The sequence below is a fragment of the Carettochelys insculpta genome, chromosome 10, assembly GCF_033958435.1.
Source record: "Carettochelys insculpta isolate YL-2023 chromosome 10, ASM3395843v1, whole genome shotgun sequence".
Classification (NCBI taxonomy): Eukaryota; Metazoa; Chordata; order Testudines; family Carettochelyidae; genus Carettochelys; species Carettochelys insculpta.
This window is the reverse complement of record NC_134146.1, coordinates 17,896,659-17,916,331: the sequence shown is the minus strand read 5'-3', so window position 1 is coordinate 17,916,331 and position 19,673 is coordinate 17,896,659. Positions and strand designations below refer to the sequence as shown.

Here is a 19,673-nt window from a genome sequence, read left to right as displayed (position 1 = left end):
GTCATTGAGTTGCAAAATCTGATATTTACAAAATTAGATATTTATATAAATTGTCCTGATTTGAGAATAACCTGCAGTTAGCCTTACTCTCACACAGGCATTGGGTCAGATGGCCTTCTCATTTCTCAAGCATATGTTGTGATTAGCAATTAAAAAAAAAATACAACAATCCTGAACGTGTATTTCAACATGCCTGAGTTGCCCAAAGAGTACAACACCCATGAGTGCCATGACTCAGTGAGCCAAAATTAACTGCTGGGAAACTTCAGGTTGATAAATAATTAAGATATATGCCTGTGGAGTTCTTTTTTCAGAGACTGTTTGCTTTTGCCCCCTCAACACAGGTCTGAAAGGGGTTGTGGGCCTATGTTTAAAGCTGTGTCTACATTTGACTTTTCCTTTCTGTTTTCCCATCACGGCTAGCATTGCCAAATTACCAACATATTAATAACCATCTGAACTAAGGTCTAGCAACCTGATAGTTAAAAGCTTGGTGCACGCCGGCACCTGGCTCATTTATGCTACCAGTTACAGGATTACCAACCGGGGAGGTACCCCATGATAGCAACAGACACAAACTGGTAGGTCAACCCTTGTCAAGGCCAAGTGTTCAAGTATCACCAATCAGGTTGCCCTCAATGGAGCCCTTAAAACAGTAAGAAAGGCCAGGGTCTCTTGCTTTGCTTCAAGCTTTAAGGTTAACCTCGGGTCCCACTTTCAACCAATATCCACTTTTTTTAAGTCAAGTGGGAGTCTTCCCTGGTCGTTTGACTCCACGAGCAGCGACTTCAAGGGAAACACCCACTGCCAGGAGGTAACAGGGCGGGAGCTGGCAAGGCGGCCAGGCCAGCCAGCACCTCAGCCTGCCCTTCAGCCGGTTGCATGCTGATCATGCGCGCGGCTACGGAAACTAAACCGGCTCTAGTAACAGAGAGGGAGCCCTGCTAGTCTATACACTATCAAAACAGAAAGCAGTCAAGTAGCACTTCAAAGACTAGCAAAATGGTTTATTAGGTGAGCTTTCGTGGCACAGACCCACTTCTTCAGGCCATAGCCAGACCAGAATAAATACCGAGGTCTGCTCTGGTCTGGCTGTGGTCTGAAGAAGTGGGTCTGTGCCACGAAAGCTCATCACCTAATAAACCATTTTGCTAGTCTTTGAAGTGCTACTTGACTGCTTTTTGTTTTAAACCGGCTCTGACATTTCCCGCCCACCCTTGCTCCCTCCCAGGCCGACCATGGGATCCCCTCTGAGTCGACCCCGCCCCTCCTGCGCGGCGCGTGGCCAATCAGCGGCCGCCATCGCTCCAGCGCGCTTTCTCTTCCTGCCTTTCCCTCCCCCTGCCCCTTCGCAGTCGATGACAGCTCGCACCGAGTCTCGCGAGAGTAGGGAGCGGTGCTCCCACCCCTTGGCCCGCCCTCCTTGCTGAGCTCCTCCCCTCGCCCCTCCTGCCGCCGCGGCCGGATCTGTCTCTGGGGTGGAGGGGGGGGGGCGCTTGGCCCTGCGCACTGAGCGATGTTTGTCCGCCATCGCGGCGGAGGAGGGTGAAGGAAACGCCGCCGCCGCCGCCGCTGGAGACAGGGGCCTGCACTGCCGCCCGGAACCCTCGTAGCCGCTTCCCTCAGCCCCGCTTTCCCGGGGGCCGCCGCCCGGAGTGAAGGTCGCCAGGGCCATTGCCCGGTGTGTCCCACAGCCCCCTCCTCCCGACCCGCAGGAGGCTCCACTCGAGCCGGGTCCGAAGATGTCGAACCTGAGCAAGGGGACGGGCAGCCGGAAGGACACCAAGATGCGGATCCGAGCCTTCCCCGTGAGTAGCAGGCCACCGACTCCGCGCCAGGCCCCGGCCTCCGCAGGCCCCGCACCGCCCGGTCTGTCACCCTGTTCCCCGCGGGGGCCGGGCTGGGCCCGAGAGCGAGAAACTGCGGGGACGGGGCCTGGGCAGGGAACGGGAGCGGGGGGCGCCGCGGGAGGAGGACGTGCTCTGCCCTATCTGTTATCAGCACAATGGAACCTGTCACGGCGGCCAAGCGGGGGGCGGCGCGGGCCACGGCTGGGGACTGGGCGCCTGGGGGCGAAGACTGGGAGCCTGAGGGCGGAGCCTGGGAGCCCGGCTGGGGACTGGGGGGGCGAGGGGGCGGAGACTGGGAGACCGGCTGGGGACTTGGGGGGGCGAGGGGGTGGGGACTGGGAGCCCGGTTGGGGACAGAGACCACTACTTGGAGGTGGTGGTGGGGGGTTAAGCTGCAGCAGTGGCGCAGGGACCAGGGCTGGGGAGGTTAGGCGGAAGAAGCTGTTCGAGCTCTATTTTGGGGGGTGTGGTGGCAAAGGCAAACTGGGGTTTTGTGGGGATGAGGCACTGGCAGTGTTGGGTACTAACTGGGGACAGGGACTGAGGATGGGGTTTGAGGTGATAGTGGCACAGGCACTGGCTGGGACCAGGCTATGTGACGGGGTTGAGGTGCAGTCACTAGGTGGGGTTTTGAGAGGATGATTTACAGTCACTGGGGTTTGGGAATGGCAGGACAGCAGCACAGACACTTACAGTGGTTTGTTACTGAGAGACTGCATTACAGACAGAGGGGATCTTCTGTTACAGCATGAAGTATGAAGAGGAACCTGCATTGGTGATATGTCTTCCCCTTTATAAGCTATGCAAATATGTTATGAAAATATATTTTATGCAGCTTCCCAGCAAGACGCTACAAATGTACATTAACAAAATAGGGAATCCTATAAATCAGTCTCTGAGCTAGTTTTCATGCATATGTGGGATTTTATTTTGTAGGCATTGTAGGTCACATGGTAAAATATCAGGTGATGTTAAGAGTTAGTAGCAACATAGCCTCTGTGTAACTTTTCATAGGTTTGCTAGGATATTAGCTGTGAAATAACCAGGCCTATTTGCAGAATAGCTAAAATGACTGGCAATTACATTGCAGTAAAATTGTGCTGGTTTTTCAGTGGTTTCTTCAGTTGAAGCTTCCACTAAATGCATGTGAAGCGTGCTTTTAATGGTTTGTAGCGTTACGAAAAATGTGGACGCTTCAGTTATTCTTAGTGATTTCCTTCAAGTGTTCATGTATGTACACATGTGGAAAGGGAAATACTCTAATAAGTCTTTGGCTGTTAGTATCTTTTGTAACTTTTTTGATGTTACACCTGGTCCAGATAGCCAGTGGCAAACAACTAAGATGTGTTGCTTTCATATGTAAACTGGACATACTGTTCACATCAGTTCACCATCATGTCGTATGGTGGAAGACTTGCTTAGACAAATTGTCAATGAAAAGTTGAAAATTTTAACATTTCTTTCCACAGCTGGAAGTTCTTTAGGGCTCTTGATTCAACTGGACAGCTTCCCTCTTAAACTCTACTTCTAATCAACAGTAATTCATTATGTTGAGGAATGAACATTGAGGTTAAAAACAGCATGGTACGGCGTGTTAAAAGACTATAATGTTTTACTTCAAGGGAGGAGAACCTCTAGCACACTAGCTGCATGTGGTTGGTCAGGGTTAGCCATTGGCAGGCTGCCAGACATTTTGTTTACCTGAGCGTCCACAAGCGCGGAGTGCCACAGTTGCTAGTGGCCATGGTATGCCATTCTCATAGCTTCCATTGGTCAGGAAAGGTGAGCCATGGCCACTGAGAGCTCCAGTGCTCCACGTTTGTGGACATTCAGGTAGATAAAGTGTCTGGTACATTGCCAGCATCTAACCCTGATGCAACACATATGACCCATGGACTGGAGGTTCCCCACCTCTGTTTTAAGTGGTGTGTGGCTGGTGTGGTAAAAATTAATTTGTTTTGAATGTATTCTTATTCGAAACATAAACCTCATATTATTAGAACTTCTGAGGATATAGCAAAATAATAACTGATAACTTGTATACCATAGAGGGACTGTCTTAAAAATTAGTAATGACAAAAATTATGCATCTGTTTTACAGCAAACTGCTCTAATTAAATACATTTTTTTCTGGCAATATTTAGCTAATAGGATCCATGCATAAAATCTCTTTATGCATGCGGATGAGGGTAAACTAATGGCTAGGATAAGCATTATTTTGTATTTTATTTTTTGAAAGCTCTTGTAACTGAGCATATAAAATGCTGTCCATGGATGACGAGTGTTCACATGGACTCCTGATCACATAAGGGTTGAGAATGCTTGATATTTCTTTTTCACTCCTCAAGCTGCTCGTTCTTAGCATTGTTTTAATTTTTCCTTTGAGCTGTTTATAAAGTGGAATAGTTATTTCATGGAAATTATCTTATAATCTTCCTCAAAAATAACACTGTAAATATATATTGACATCAGGCTCTCCAAACTCGAAATAGAAGTTTACATCTGTTGATAGTATTTTTGAAGCTTTGCTATTTTTAAATAAATTTTCCTTTTTTGCAACTAAACCCAGTCAGAATTTCACAGAGGATTTTTAACTGAAAAAAGAACATGTAAGTGAATGATCACTTTAAAAAGTTTGCCGTCAGGCACGTACTTATAAGGGGAAAAATTATTACTCTCCAAAAACTGTAACTTCAGTTTTCTGAATATTTAGGCATGTATAATTTGCCTTAGTTTGTTTAAATGGACTCTTCATGTAAATGATACTACATTTATTTGCAAGACAGGGACCTGTATTTAGTATTTACACTTGTATTTGGGCACTGTTTTCTTTTTTCACATTCTTTAATTCTGATGCTTTGTTCTGAGTTTTGAATTGCTAATGTTGCTTGTGTTATGTCATTTCTATGCCCTCTGTTGGTTGTAGATCTTCAGCAGTATTGCATCTCCTTCAGTTCCTTCATTTTGTTTCAGATTTTTCACTTGGGAATAAATATTTGCTATTGCGTTATTTGGAAAGAGTAGCCTTGTTGGACAAGTAGGTTCCTGAAATCTAGCAATGTCATGATTACGTTCTAATGATGGCCATGACCCTTTCATATTCTGTACTTTTTGAGCATTTCTCTTCTTTAATAAGCATCTGTGAATTGTGGTGGAAAGGGGTGCAATAATTATTTTGCCCCTTTCAAATTATTTTGGTTTTGCTGCTTCTTCATGAATGAGTGAAAATAGCTTAAATGTAAACATGGTGTTAAACTGTTGCTCAGTCACAAATGCACCATAAATTATTTTATTTTAAAATACTTTATTTCCCAATTTTTTTAGTTTCTTGTAATTAAGTATTGTAGAAACATACATTGGTGGCAAGTGCCCCTTCTTCTTCAGTACTAACCAGCTGCTGGTATACAGAATCTCACTATGGCACCATTTCCTTCTCTCAAGGGCAGTGGCAGAGGGTATATCTACCCAGCAATTAAAAATGTGAGGCTGGCCTTTTCCAGCTCACTTGGTCTTATGGGACCTGGGCTAACAGGCTAATTGTCATGTAGACTTTTTCTGCTTGACTGGCATATGTACTCTAGGACCCTGTGAAGTGGGAAGGCTCCAGACAGTTTCCTCTAATTTTTTTCTGTGCATGGGCAGAATGATTTTTTTTTTATGTGTGCCAAGGCTTATAGGGTTGTGCATTGCCAATAGAAACACATGCTGCTGGCTGTGGGCTCTCTGCTAATCAGCTGGGCAGCACCTGCATCTCTCCTGGATGGCTGTCCAAGTGTTCAGCTTCAAGAGAACACTAGCTAGAGCCCAGACTGTGACCCAAACATCTATACCACAGTTAAACAGTCCCAATGTCTGTGCTGGAGTTAGACCCTTGTAACTGGCCTGTGCCCACTGACGTCCCGGCATGGCTTGGCTAAGGGGCTGTTTAACTGCAGTGTAAGTTCTCGGGCTTTAGCCTGAGCTCTGGGAAGCTCCCACATCAAAGGCTCCTAGAGTTCCCACCCAAGCCTAAATATCTGTACCTCAGTGAAAAGTCCCTCAGCCTGTGACCTCAAGTCAGTTGGCAAAGACCATCTGGGGGTGTCTAATTACAGGACAGACATATCCATAGAGTACGTAAGAATCTATACGCTGAAGTGGGTTGTTCAGTAGTCAGGAACAGTCAGTGAGAATTCCCTGAGTAGAGTGAATCTTTACCATTTGTTGTCAGTGTAGGAATTAAGAACTTTACTTATGCCCCATATTAGTTTCAACCTAAATTGGGTTTAGTTTAAGTACTCCGGAGCAGCTGATCACATACATTCTTCCAACCCATGCTAGAATTTCAAGTGTTACCCTCCCTTCCATCCCTCCCCATCTCCACCTCTTTGGCAGGTGTGTGTATGATTTTTTTTTTTCCTTTAAAGGGGAGGCTCAGGAGACATGTTGATGCTCATGAATTTGTGAGAAAATTGGAAATAAGGTTAGTGAAGGAAGACGCATTGTAAACTTCCTGGTAAACCTTTAATTCATTGCTGTCTTCCTGTGCTTTTCCAGTATTGGAGTTTTCCAGGTAGTACTACTTTGTGTGCCAAAACTTTTATATAAAGTAGTATAAAATATAAAATATAGTAAATATTTGAGAGAAAACAGGAATAAAAAGCTGCCACAGAAAACTAATATTGATTACCAACAAAAGTCTAAATGTATTGCAAATTTCTTCAAAGAAAGTGGAAAAGTTAGGCTCCTTTTGTCATTTTCGTGTCTTGTTCATAAACCCACAACACTGCAAGAAGTTTTATCTTTGCCAGAAAATATAATTGTCTTCAAGCCCAAAATGGATCTAAAACATTTTTCCCTTGTGTTTTTTCTTTTGGAATAAGTTCTGGAAAGGCTGTCATAATCTCTGTAAGTTTCCTGTATACATCGGTGAGTGTGGAACACTTGATTTTCATAAATTATCTTGATATATCTTGTTTAATATCTGTAACAATTTCAAAATATTAAATGTTTGTAGATGCATTCTTTTTTACTCAGATGGCCATATTTCTAGTGGGTTGTACAGCAAAATTGGTATTGGGAGGCATAGTTTCCCATTAAGCCCTACATGGGCTCAGGGCTGCAACAGGGAGAGATCACTCTTCCTGAGGGTATATCTATGCTACAGGGAAGATCTACCCTGTAGCGGTTGATCTCCCAGATTTCGATTTAGTGCACCGAGTGGGATGCTCGAAATTGAATTTACGTGGTGCCCCCATCAATTGCATTACTTCTGTTCCCCATCAGGAGTGAGAGAAGCTGATCGGAGTGCAACCTCCAGTTGATCTCCCTTAGTTGAGACAGTGCAGAAGCCTTAAATTATGTACGTTAATTTGACTTCCCCTGTAGTGTAGGCCTGGCCTAAGCCCGGAAGCTGCCAGGGCTGGTGGGGAGGAGACCCTCTTCATGGTCCCTTGCACAGAGCTGCCCAGACAAACCTTCTGCTCCCCCTTGAGTCTGCCCTGCCTTGCAGATGCCCCTGCCTCCCAAAGACCACACATGCAGCCCAGAACTTGTAACCCCCTCCTGCACTACGATCCCCAGCCCTGAGCCCCACACAAACCTGGAGTCCTGCTCCTGAACTACAACCCCCTCAAGCACAGTCCTACCCCATAGCCTAGCTGGATTCCTTGTACCACAATCCTTTACCCCAGCCCTGAACCCATCAATCCAAAACCCACCCTAGAGCCTGTACCCCCAGCCAGAGCCCTCATACTTGCATCCCAGTCTTCTGCCCCACACCTGCACTCCATCATGCACTTAGAACCTTTTTGGCCCCACCCTGCCATGTGAATTTTGTTGTGTTCCAATGTGATGGGGGGCGGGGTATGTCACATACCACCTCCACAGTGGTGTGCATAAGAAAATTCATTCCATTCAGGGATAGAAAAAAATAGAGGGAACACTCTTGCGAGGGTTTTGAGTGTTGTGGCTCGAGGAAACTTTAATCAGAGCTGAAAGGCTTGTTTAAGTTGGAAGATGTTACCTCTGAGTAAACTTGGGGCCTGGGAAATAATGTTGTCCCCTCTCCTGCTAGTTCATACTAAGACTGGGCATTATAGCATCTGCATTCTGCTCTAATATGAGTATCTTAATATCTGCACTTTTTAATAATCAATAGACATAAGCTGGCACAAAGGAGAAATTAACAATTTCTTCCCACTGTGTGTAAAATCAGTTGTCTAATCTTTTTTTCTTAGTGGCTATCACCTGAACACATCTTGAAACAAAACTGTTAGAACAGATCTTGAAATATACGGAATCATTTTATTTCAGATTAGGTTTCTTGGGGCTGGGTTTAGGAAGCACTGTGTCAGTGGCTCTCAACCTTTTTAGACTCCTGTACCTCTTTCGGTACTCTGATTTCTCTCTTGTAGCTTCAAGTTATATCTCATTTAAAAGCTATTTGCTTACAAAATCAGACATAAAAACACAAGTGCACAGCACCCTATTACTGAAAAATTTTGTACTATCTCATTTTTATAGTGTAATTGTAAAGTAAATCAATTGGAATATAAATATTGTACTTACAAATGGTATGTAGTATGCAGAGTACTATAAACAAGTTGTACGAAATTTTAGTTTCTACTGATTTTACTAGTGCTTTTTATGTAGCCTATTGCAAAACTAGACAAATATCTAGATGAGTTGATACACCCCCTAAAAAGACCAGGGTGTGCTCATAGGGCTATGTGTACCCCTGATTGAGAACCATTGTCCTTCGCCACCTTTTTGCATCAACTGTTCTCCTATTATTTCATTAAATATTTATTGCAAATATTGGTTCTACAACAGTTTTCCATCAGTGTGTCTCAAACTGAATTAGTGTACTTGCATTTACAACTCGGAAGTACTTTGTGTACCACCATCATAGCTTTAATTGATGTGGTTCTAATAATTCCTGTTTTAATCAAACGGGGTTATGTGGGAGTGGGAGAGAGAATGCAAACAAGCTACTGCTTTATATGTTTAGCATTAAATGGTGGTAGACATATGTACCAAAGCTAAGGTGGGGAGACACAAGTTCAGGACCCTCTGTTTCAGAACATTTCCCCTGCCCTTTCTCCTGATTGTTCTTAAAGATGAAATTTCATGCCATTTATTTGGACATATACACTTCGTTATAGTAATTACAGGACAAACTGTTGTCTCAAATGGTACTTGAAACACTTTGAATCCTACACAAAGATTTTCAGAGGAGCTGAGGGGGGTATGCCTCTCCCATTGAGGTTAATGGATAATTACAATAAGTAATAATTTTATGTAAATGAATTGTATGGTTAAGTTCTGAAACTTGTACAGCACCTTACTCCATGAGTTGTTTCAGTGTAGCATAAAGTGGTACTGAGTATGAGGTAGAGGTATGTGAATCTGATCCTTACTATGTATTAGTAAAAGGAATTAATAAATGTGAGTAGCAAAAGCACTCTTCAAAGCAGATGTCACTGTCACTGTTTCATAATGCTTTTAGTATATAACAGTGGGGATGACGTAATAACTGCACAATAAAGTTTAATGTGGAGTTAGGGTTGTCAGAGTGAAGTTTCCATCCACCTAAAACCTCAATGAGATTAAAAAACACAATGAAGCACATAGAAACCATATTGCAAGTACACTCCTAAGTCCTTAACTAATCCTTCCCCTATTGACTTCAGCGTTACAGGAAAATACCCTCATTCAGATCCATCCTGCCTACCTCCTTTGCCAAAATGACCACACATCATGCATATGAACAGATTTCATCATGTAGACACATATATACAAGAATCTGCATTTGTGATTGCAAATAAAATTAAATTAATCCACTTTCCTAGTAAAACATATTGGAGATCTTAACATGGTGTGTGTGTGTGTATTAAACATTTAATGGCTTGATTAGAAATTTAAGATCAATGTTAATAGATTTTTAAATTTAAGTAACTTAAGTTCCTGAAACTTTGAAAGTCACATTTCTTATATTAATAGCAATTTTTTTTTAAATAAAAGCCATTGGTATCACTGAATTATCAGCGTGATGATTTTCCAAACTGAGTGTTTTATTAGATTTAAGATAGTATTTTAATGATTTACCTTTCTTCATAATTAGAACCTCTATTTTGGAACTGTTGATGTTTGTGGCATGCAACAAAAGGACTTCCTTGCATGCTTTGTGGCAAGTCTGAACTAGAGTCCTCTTGCATAGATTAGTTTGCTGCAGTTCTTATTGTTTCATTATACCATTGTTTTATTTTGGGGGATGGGTGGGTAAGAGGAGTTTAAAGATATCACTTGTTGCATTTGTTACCCCAGTTCGTTCCAGGTGGATTTTTTTTTTTTAACTTTGTGATTCTGAGCTCTTGATGAACTATTTCCTGTCATTTTTAACATATTATAAGCAAGGCAGTTGACTTGAATTGAAGAGGCCAAGGCATTGAAATGTCACCTCAAGTGTTGTCTAATTCACATTTTTGTTGCAGATTATAGATTGGACCAGACAAAACAGACTGCTCCTTCCTGGATACAAAACACTTAGTTCATCTCAGGCAGCTCTTGTTAAGTACGAATACAGGGCTAGTTCTGATTGTTCACTCTTCCCAACCCAAATTATCATGAATGCTGATGCGCCATCCAGCAGGCTGACTGTAGCGTTCTGCATAGGGAAGTTTTCTAACCTGTTTTGAAACTGGTTTTCTAAAACTGCTTAGGCTGTTTTAAACATTTAAATCTAGGTCTCTGATTTGGCTGTAACCAAGTTTTAAAATTAGCCTAGGTTGAACTACTTTCAAAGTCAGTTAGAAAAATTCCTCAGTGTAGTCATCTTTCTTTCTCCCAGAAATTATGTTCAGATATCTTTGAAAAGGAGCACTTTCATTATGACCTTTCTATAATATATGCTAATATTTGCTAACCTGAAACATTGCTCCATTCAGTGTAGCATGTGAAAGTAGAAAGCAGACAGAGTTGTGTCATTCACAGAACACAGTGTCCAATTTGAACAGTTTAAGGGTAGTGTGCTTCAGAATATTGCCTAATTCACAAACTGACCTGTATGTATTCAGGGAAATATAATAGTAACATCCAGATTAGAATAAAACATACACACAACGGGCAGAATTAAGGTTGTTATAAGGAGAATTAACTATGGTATTCACTGACTTGAAGTACTCTCTCTCTCTCTCTCTGTGTGTGTGTGTGTGTGTGTGTGTGTGTGTGTGTGTGTGTGTGTGTGTGTGTGTGTGTGTGTGTGTGTGTGTGTGTGTGTGTGTGAATACATAACACTTCAGTGATATAATGAATGATCCTGTAATTTGTGTAATCCACTGTATGTTTCAGAGAGAGATCATATCCTTTCACATTTGTGGTAGCCTGTGAAATGTGTACTGGTTTCTTTTAAAGCATGCTTGTCTCAAGCTTTCTGTACCTGGCTGGGGGCCTTCTATCTTAGGTGATTTCTATTGGAAAACATTTTATTTTAAATGTAAATTTCGTGATCAGAAAAGGGTGCTATCTTAACGGATATGAGCAGGAGTAGTCTTTTTATTCACAGAATTAGGAAATATGCATAATAGCTTTTATGATTCTATGATTAGTTGTTATTCATCAGTGCCTAAGAGGCAGCCAAGAATAGGATCCCTTGAAAACCTTGCAGTCAACGTAGACGAGAGATGCAGGAAGTGGGGAAGGGATAGAACCCACAAGCAGAGAGAGCAATGTGATGGCTGCAGTTACTAGGAATTCTGGATGTCAGTTTAAATATAAAATTATTAATTTTTGATAATGTTTAAGTTATAAAGAGCTTTTGAGTGTATATTAATGCTTGGTTTCTTTAATTGCTCAAGAACTGGTGGCCGCTGTAATGTAGAGTCAGAATTCCAGCAAACCTGTAAAAACAGTTATTTTCCTTAGGTTTTCACATGAACTTGAAAGTTGGGGTGGAGGGCAAGAGAATATAGAATGGCATAAAAATAGAACCTGAAATCCAGAATCAGAAATTTCCTTCACTGCTTGACTAATGTCTGTCAAACTCATTCTCTTGGGGCCATTTCTAGAAGGATAGTTTAAATTTTTGGTCATTATTTATATTTGTCTCCCGAATTTGTTAAAACATCTTTATCTTCATCCATCAATGTTTTATAGTCTGTCTTGTGTGGTGCACTGAACACTGTTAGATGATGAGACTCCAGACAAGCCTGCATGTTAGCGTCAGAAGAAATTTTCTGTATCTTCTTGCTGTTGCTCTTAATTGAGAGGGGACAGTTCTTCCCAATTTAGGTTTATTAGAATATTAAATTAAATCTTTGCAAAATGCAGTCAAGCTCAGCTTAGCCTTTTAATTTAAAAGAACCCACCTTCTTTCTATCTTCCATCCTCAAATTGTGCCTGAGAAATGGGTTCAAAAAAGCCCATACAAGCAGCAATGATTTAGTTTTTTTGTTTTCATTTGAAATCTAATACAGGTTGAACTTCTCTAGTCTGGAACCGTTGGGACGTGACCAATGCCAAATGAGAGAATTTGCTGGACCATGGGAGATCAATATTACCTAGCAGCCTTCCCACCACTTCCACTGCCTACTGAGCTCTTAAAAGACAGGAGTAAATTATAGCTTAAAAATCCAGCACAGAACACTGAGAGCCAGGACTGATGGCTGTAAACAAACTTTATGGCACTGTGAGAAACTTGGCCACACCCATGATAAGTGGATGTTGCTGGACAAGAGAGTGCTGGATAAGAGAGGTTCAGCCTGTATAGTGCAAGAATCAAACTCTACAACTGAACAGCAGTTCATTTTTTTAAAACATTTACAGCAAGAGTTTAAGTAGATCAATTCATGCAAGGCAGGGAATGAGCAAGGAAGAATATTTGGGAGCTGATTCTTCACTCAGTTTTGCTAGAATAGATCACTGAGCTCCCTTTTGTTGCAGTGGGGATGCGCCCAGGTGCAGTGGTCTGCTATATTGGATCAAATTGCAGAAGCAGGGCTTTTAATTTTTTACTGGTTCTTATATACCAGCTGTTATCAAGGATCTCAATCTAGATCTCAGAAGTACATAAATGTTCTTATGACATCACAAACTAATGTTATGTCTTTTGACTACCATATTGGAATTTCCAGTATGTTTATGGAGACAGCTCTATCACAAACTATGATTAGAAATACATTTTAATTTAAATAATTTCATTTGTGACCACCTCACGAGCTAAACAACCACGAGGTAACAATTGATTGACTTTCTTCCTTAGTTTTGAGAAAGCGAATATTGGTCAGGATAAAGTCCTTTGTGCTTTGAGCAAAAGTTTAAACAGAGCCTTTTAACAGAGTGGAACATTATAGGACTCTTGCTGAAGTATATATATGAAAGTTATTTACTCCTGCAATGCATAGTTATTTTAGTTTTATTAGAAATCTTTGGTTTGCTAGAAAACTATGGCTGCAAAACAAGTCAGCTACTTTTGATGTCTGAATAGGGGATAATTTGCTATCTTAATTTGTCATAAAATTTCAGCAAACCCATTTCCTAAAAATTGTTGGTTTTTAAAGAAAAAAAAAAGGTCAAACACCAACATGCTCCTGCTACTTACTAGAGAGAGGTAATTTAATTGAAGGAGAATATGAAGCTACACTGAAAGATGGAATATTTAATATCAATATTAAAAGGTAATATATTTCAAATATTCTTTGTGATAGTTTTGTAAAGTTATTTCCTACAGCTTGAAGTTTCCTGGAATTTATCTTTTATTGTTTTTCTGCACTTCTCTGAAGTGCCCCCATTTAGGCTGTGTCTACACTTGCATTCCTCTTTCGAAAGAGGCATGCAAATGAGGGAAATTGAAAGTGCAAATGAGACACTGATTTACATATCTCATGCTTCATTTGTGTAATCTCTTTTTGAAAGAGATCCTTTTGAAAGAAAAAAGCAGTGTAGATGCCGTTAATTTTCGAAAGAGCCCTTCTTCCCATTTCCCTTCAGGAAGAACGGTTCTTCTGAAGATGGGGCTTACTTTCAAGAGAGTCCCATCTCTACTTTTTTTCTTTCAAAAGAAGCTCTTCAGAAAAGAGATTATGCAAATGAGGTGTCAGATACATAAATCAGTGCTTTATTTGCATTTCCAATTTCCTTCATTTGAATGCCTCTTCTGGAAGAGGAATGCAAGTATAGACAGAGCCTAAGTGAATTATACGATTAGAACAGGTTTTTTTACATTTATGTGTTGTGAATTTGGGGCCTATGAAGGAGCAAATATCAAATCCTAATTTTAACCCCAGTCCCACCAAAAATAGAAAATTAAAATTGACAGTATATATTGTTGTTGTTAAAAGGAAGAGCTTTTACTCAAAGTAATTCCTCGCTCCCGAAAAGAATAGAGAGGGGATTGAAGACCTGTTAGTGACCTCAGATATTGAACATATCATCAAAGTTCAGAATGATCACCATGGCTTCTATGTAACCTCCTTCAACTCAGGGGACTGATTTATGGGCTCTGATTTTTAAAGGATACTTCCTTTCATTTTGGCCATTCATCCTGCTCTCAAAAGGCTCCTTTAGGTCACAGTGGTCCAGGCATATTTTGAATACAGGATGTTCCCTTTCAACCTCTCCGTGGTCTCAGGTTATTTACAGAAGGTATGCTGATGGCTGCATGCCTCTGCAGGTAGAGGAAACTGATATTGCCATACCTGAACAATTAGCTGCTTATTGGTTGGTCATAGTAGGAGGTACCAGCATCAGTCACTAACACATTTCAGCTCTTGATTCCCTAGGTCTTCTAGTCAGTTTGGACAAGTCCATATTAATGCCTGCACAAACCATACAGGCAAGCAGAAAAAATGAGAAGTCGTCTGACAAAGTGGGTCTTTGCCCACGAGAGCTTATGCTCCAAAAATTCTGTTAGTCTATAATGTGCCATGGGACTTCTCGTTGTTTTTGCGGATACAGACTAACATGGCTCCCCTTCTGATACAGTTAATCAGGGTGGACCTAAACTTAGACACAGTGGGTGCCTGCTTATGTCTGGAACAATTCCTGGTCAGGAACTCAACCAGCTTCATCTCAGACTACAGCCCAATTCTACCTACTCTACCTACTCTGACATGATTCCATCCACTTTGTCTCCAGATGTGGTTACACCGTCTGTGCCCTGAACTGCGATAATAGCTTCCTCACAAAATACTGACATTGCTCATGTAGTGGGAAAACAGACGCACAGTATGAATAGGCATATGCCTACAAAGACACTTAATGTGAATGCCTCCCTACTGGGATGGGGAGTGCATTTCAACAATGACGGAGCCCAAGGCTCTTGGGCCCCATGAGAATCCAGGCTGCATATTAATTTGCATAAGCTTGGAGAAGTTCTCTAAAAGTGTACAAAACATTCCTGTGCATCATTTCATTCACACACTTCCAGGTCAGGTCAGATGATATGTCTGCTAGATAAACAAACAGTGAAGAGTAAGATTCTCCCCCAAACAGTCTGCTGCCCTCCATGGGAGCTGGTACACAAGGCATTGGAGTAGCCTCTCAGCTGCATGTATTGCAGGCATAATCAATTCACTGGCAGACAGCCCCAGCAGACGTTTCCACATAGTTCATGAGGGGGACCTTCACTCATTAATAGCACAGTATCTCCCCCAGCCATGATGAATCCTATCTTTGGACCACTTTGTAACCAAGCACGACTAATATGCCTGGTTTGTATTTCTGTACTGCTCAAGGCCACAATTCCAGAGCAGATGCCTTCCTGGTATGTGGTTAGAGACACTAACGTATACTACTTCAAGTCATTGCTCATATCCATTTCATTTTGGTCTGCACATGCAGTGTGTGTGGTGGTTGGAAAGCTTTCCCTTAGCACTACCCTTTGGGCCAGCAGGGGAGTCCCCTGAAGTGGCAGCTCCAATGCAGCCCATATATACTACTGGATTCAGGCAGAGGAGATTATGGAGGAATCTGACCCCCTGTTTGACATCCTTTCTCCTGGGGGCCCTTCCAGGTTGGCATTGCCTCTGAATAAAATGGTTGCTGACACTGCCAAGATGCTCTGGCAAACCCTGGCTTCTATTTTGTCTACAGAAAATGGGATAGAACCTTGGTACTTAAGGCTACAGCAGAGACATGAACACCTTTTCGCACACAACCCTCTTTCCCGTGTGCCCCATGCTGGGAACCTTGGATGGCCACTTTTGCTACCATAGGCAGAAGCAAAGGCAGCTTGGCCCTATCCCAAAGGCCAGTGGATAACTGGCTTATCAAGATCAGGTTGTGGCAACAGATAGAGAAACTTTTAGCCCTCGCTCAGGCCACATTCCCCCACCTGGGTCTCATGTTAAACAAAGCCAAATCTACCTTGAGCCTGACACACAGAATAGAGTTTTTATAAGGGTACTTCTGGACGTGACCCTGGGCAGGGTCTCCTTCTCCAGGTCCCAGTTCCAGGCAATAAGAGAAATAGTTGAACTCACACATCTATTTCCTACTTTGATGCGTGAGACTATTGGGCCATATGGAGGCATGTATGTAAGTATGTCTGTCTGAGATTGTCCTCTGTGGGTATGGCTAGTGCATGTGTGGACGTGGTCACAGTTCCTCCTCACATGCTTGCCTCTTGGCTGGTGCTGCAGGAGCAGGTCACGTGCAGTGGAGTGTCATTTGTTATACCACCGTCCTCCATAGAGCTGATGCTTCAGCTCTGGGGTGGGGAGCGCACCTCAGCAGCATGAGGAACACTAGGTATGTGGTCTGAAGCAGAATTATCACTGCAAGACAGTGTCAGGGAACTCAGAGTGGGCCATCTGGTGTGCACGGTATTTTAAACCCACGTGCATGGCAGATGCGTGTCGGTCCTGACAGAAAACACTGCAGGAATGTTTTGTATAAACAAACAGGATAGTGTTTGCTCCTCTCTTGTGGAAACCCTGCTACTGTGGGAGTTTTGTATGAGCCACTCCATCCACCTGGAAGTCACCAACCTCCCAGGGACCCAGAATGTACTAGCAGACTGCTTCAGCCTTTTTTTCGCCATACACGAGTGGTCCCCTGGGGTGGATATAGCCCTGAGTATCTTCTTAAGGTGGGAGTTTTCTCCAGCTACATTTGTCCATGATGTGGGACAACTGGAAGTGCCAGTAGTTTTGCTCCTTCCTCTATCGCAGGCCAGGCTATATAGGGGACATATTTCAGGTATTGTTTGCTTCACACCTGCTCTACGTATTTCTGCCCTTTCTTTTAATTAACAAGGTCCCTCTCAGGGTATGGTCTCCCTAACGCTGATAGTGCCAGCTTGGCCCTGCCAGCATTGGCTCACTACTCTGTAGCAGCTCTCCGTGGATAAACTCGTAGTTCTTCCCCCTGTTCCCAGATCTTGTCACTCAAGACCATGGCCAGTCGTCACTGGAGTCCCACCACCTCATGGCTTCGATGCTCCAGGGTTGAGGTGGGTGGTGTGCCAATGCTCTGAGTCTGTTAAGGAGGTGTTACTGAGTAGTAGGAAACACCCCCACTAGGGCTACTTATCTTGCCAAATAGAAATGTTTTTCCATTTCGTCCCTGCTGAAGAGAATTCTTCTGCTACAAGTTCCAATTCCTGTCATTTTCTGTCAGGGTTCTGCTACATCTTTTATGTCAGGGCTCACCTAGCAGCCTTTTCCACCTTCTGTGCAGGGGTACAGAGGCTCTTCACCAACCCAAGATGAAGTGGGTCTTACCCACAAAAGCTCATTACCTAATAAATACATTTCTTAGTCTTTAAGTTGCTTCAGGACTGCTCATCCTTTTTTTTTAAAGGACAAGGTGCAGTTATGCCAACATCCTGTGTTATTCCCTTAGGTAACATCACACTTCGATATGAATCTGGATGTTTTCCTTGTGGTCTTTTCACAAACTGCACTCTAATGACAAAGAATGTGCACTACATTCTTCGAATGTGAGATATATGCTTTAGCTTTTTATTTAGACTGAACAAAACCACCTTCAGCTCCATAGTAGAGAGGAAGAAGTGCTGCCAGTTTCAGCCCAGTGTATCTTGATGTGCAATGACCTTGCAAAAGTGCCAGCCTCAGTGCTTACTGCTCACTCTACAAAGGCACAAGTGTCTTCAACTGACTTCTTGCCACAGGTGCCCATCCTGAACACCTGTAGGGCAGCCGTCTTGTCCTCCATATATATGTTCACAGCTCATTGTACCATTTCCCATCAGGCTAGGGACAATGCAGTCTTTGGCAGGGCAGTGTTGCAGGCCATTGCCACATAGGCTCCAGCAGCTGATAGCAGGAAGCTGGCCTGGGGTGTGGAGCCCCGGCAACCCAACAGCTGTGGGGACCCTACACAGGGAACCCTGACAGCCCCAGCAGCCCTGCTGCAGGAAGGTGGCTGGGCACTGAGCTCCACTGGTAGTCCCGCAACTGTGGGAACCCATGATGGTCAGAGCCCGGCAGCCCTGCAGGGGAGACCTCCATGATTACTTCTCTCTAGGCAGCCGACCTGACCTCCCTATGTCTGGCAAATCCACTCATTTGGGACCGCTTAGGTCCCAAGAGTTCTGGATGAGGGAGGTGGAACCTGTAGTCTTTCAGCCAGCAGCATCACTTCTTATTGTGATGTCATCTGTCCTTGTTCTCCTGATACCTGGCTTGTTGATAAGCTCCCTGTTAGTGCATTTTGCAGCTGCTTCCTCTTTCCTGTCCCTGATGTCCAGCTACCCTGTTTTTTTACTCATATCTGTAATAAAAAGTTCTTGAAGGCATCATAAGGACATTTTTCTCACATTTTTGAAATAAGTTCCTGCCTGGGATCTGAACCTCATTATTTTTATTGTCCTTTAGAACCTCCAGCTTCTTGTTTCCTCTGGCACCTTTCTTTAAGATCACCTTCTCGTAGCTGCCCCAGCTTAAACTTCTCCAGTGCATTATTGACAGTCTACAGTCTATACTGGAAAATGATCCCTTGTTCCCACAGACCTTGAGCCAGGCCAGTCCTCATCTACAGACAGCCCCACAACCTGAAGAAAATACTTACCAGCAGTCACACTCCATGCTGCGGAAACACTAACCCAGGAACCTATCCCTGCAACAAACCTCATTGCTAATTCTGTCCTCATAACTGTCAAGTCACACCTTCACAAGACCTAACTACAGAAGCCACAACATCAGGGCCTCATCCATTAACGTGATATATGCCATCAGGTACCAACAATGTCCCTCTGCCATGTGCACTGGACAAACCAGACAGTCTCTATGCCAAAGGATAAATGGACACAACTCAGACATCAGGAATGTGAACACAGATAAGTAGGGGAACATTTTAACCTCCCTGGACATTTAATACAGTAACCCCCCGCCTTACACGTAGGATGCGTTCCTGGGCAGCCTAAGTCGAATTTTGCTCAAGTTGGGGGAGCTGGGAAACTGACCAGCACTGCTGTATTGGTCAGTTTCCTGGCTCCTGGACTGATGGAATGCTGCAAACCAGATGGCATTTTGGCTCCCAGCTCCCAGGACTGGCAGGGAGCGGGGAAATAGTCTAATGCTGCTGTGCTGGTTAGTTTCCTGGTTCCTAGCAGTGGCAGGGAGCTGAGAGCCGCCTGGTACTCAGCTCCCAACCACTCCTTGGAGCCAGGAAAGTGACCAGCACAGCAGCGCTGATCAGTTTCTCAGCTTCTGGAATTGGAGAGGAGCCAGGATGCCTCCTGCTTTCTGGCTCGGCACCACTCACGATTTTAACTTGCATTAATCCAAGTAATGCACAAGTTGAAATCGTGTAAATAAGGGGTTTACTGTAATGTACTTAAAAGTAGCCATTCTTCTACAAAAGAATTTTTACCACTTGATT

At 43.1% G+C, this 19,673-nt stretch overlaps 1 protein-coding gene across 1 annotated transcript in view; it reads left to right on the top strand.

The window, feature by feature from the left end:
* The first annotated feature begins 1,446 nt into the window (after positions 1-1,446).
* CUL3 (cullin 3) overlaps positions 1,447-19,673 on the top strand; it is a 116,315-nt gene continuing 98,088 nt past the window's right edge. Inside the window, exon 1 of the mRNA XM_075004223.1 lies at positions 1,447-1,808. Coding sequence (XP_074860324.1) covers positions 1,743-1,808 — 66 coding nt within the window. The 5' untranslated portion in view covers positions 1,447-1,742. The remainder of the gene's footprint in view (positions 1,809-19,673) is intronic.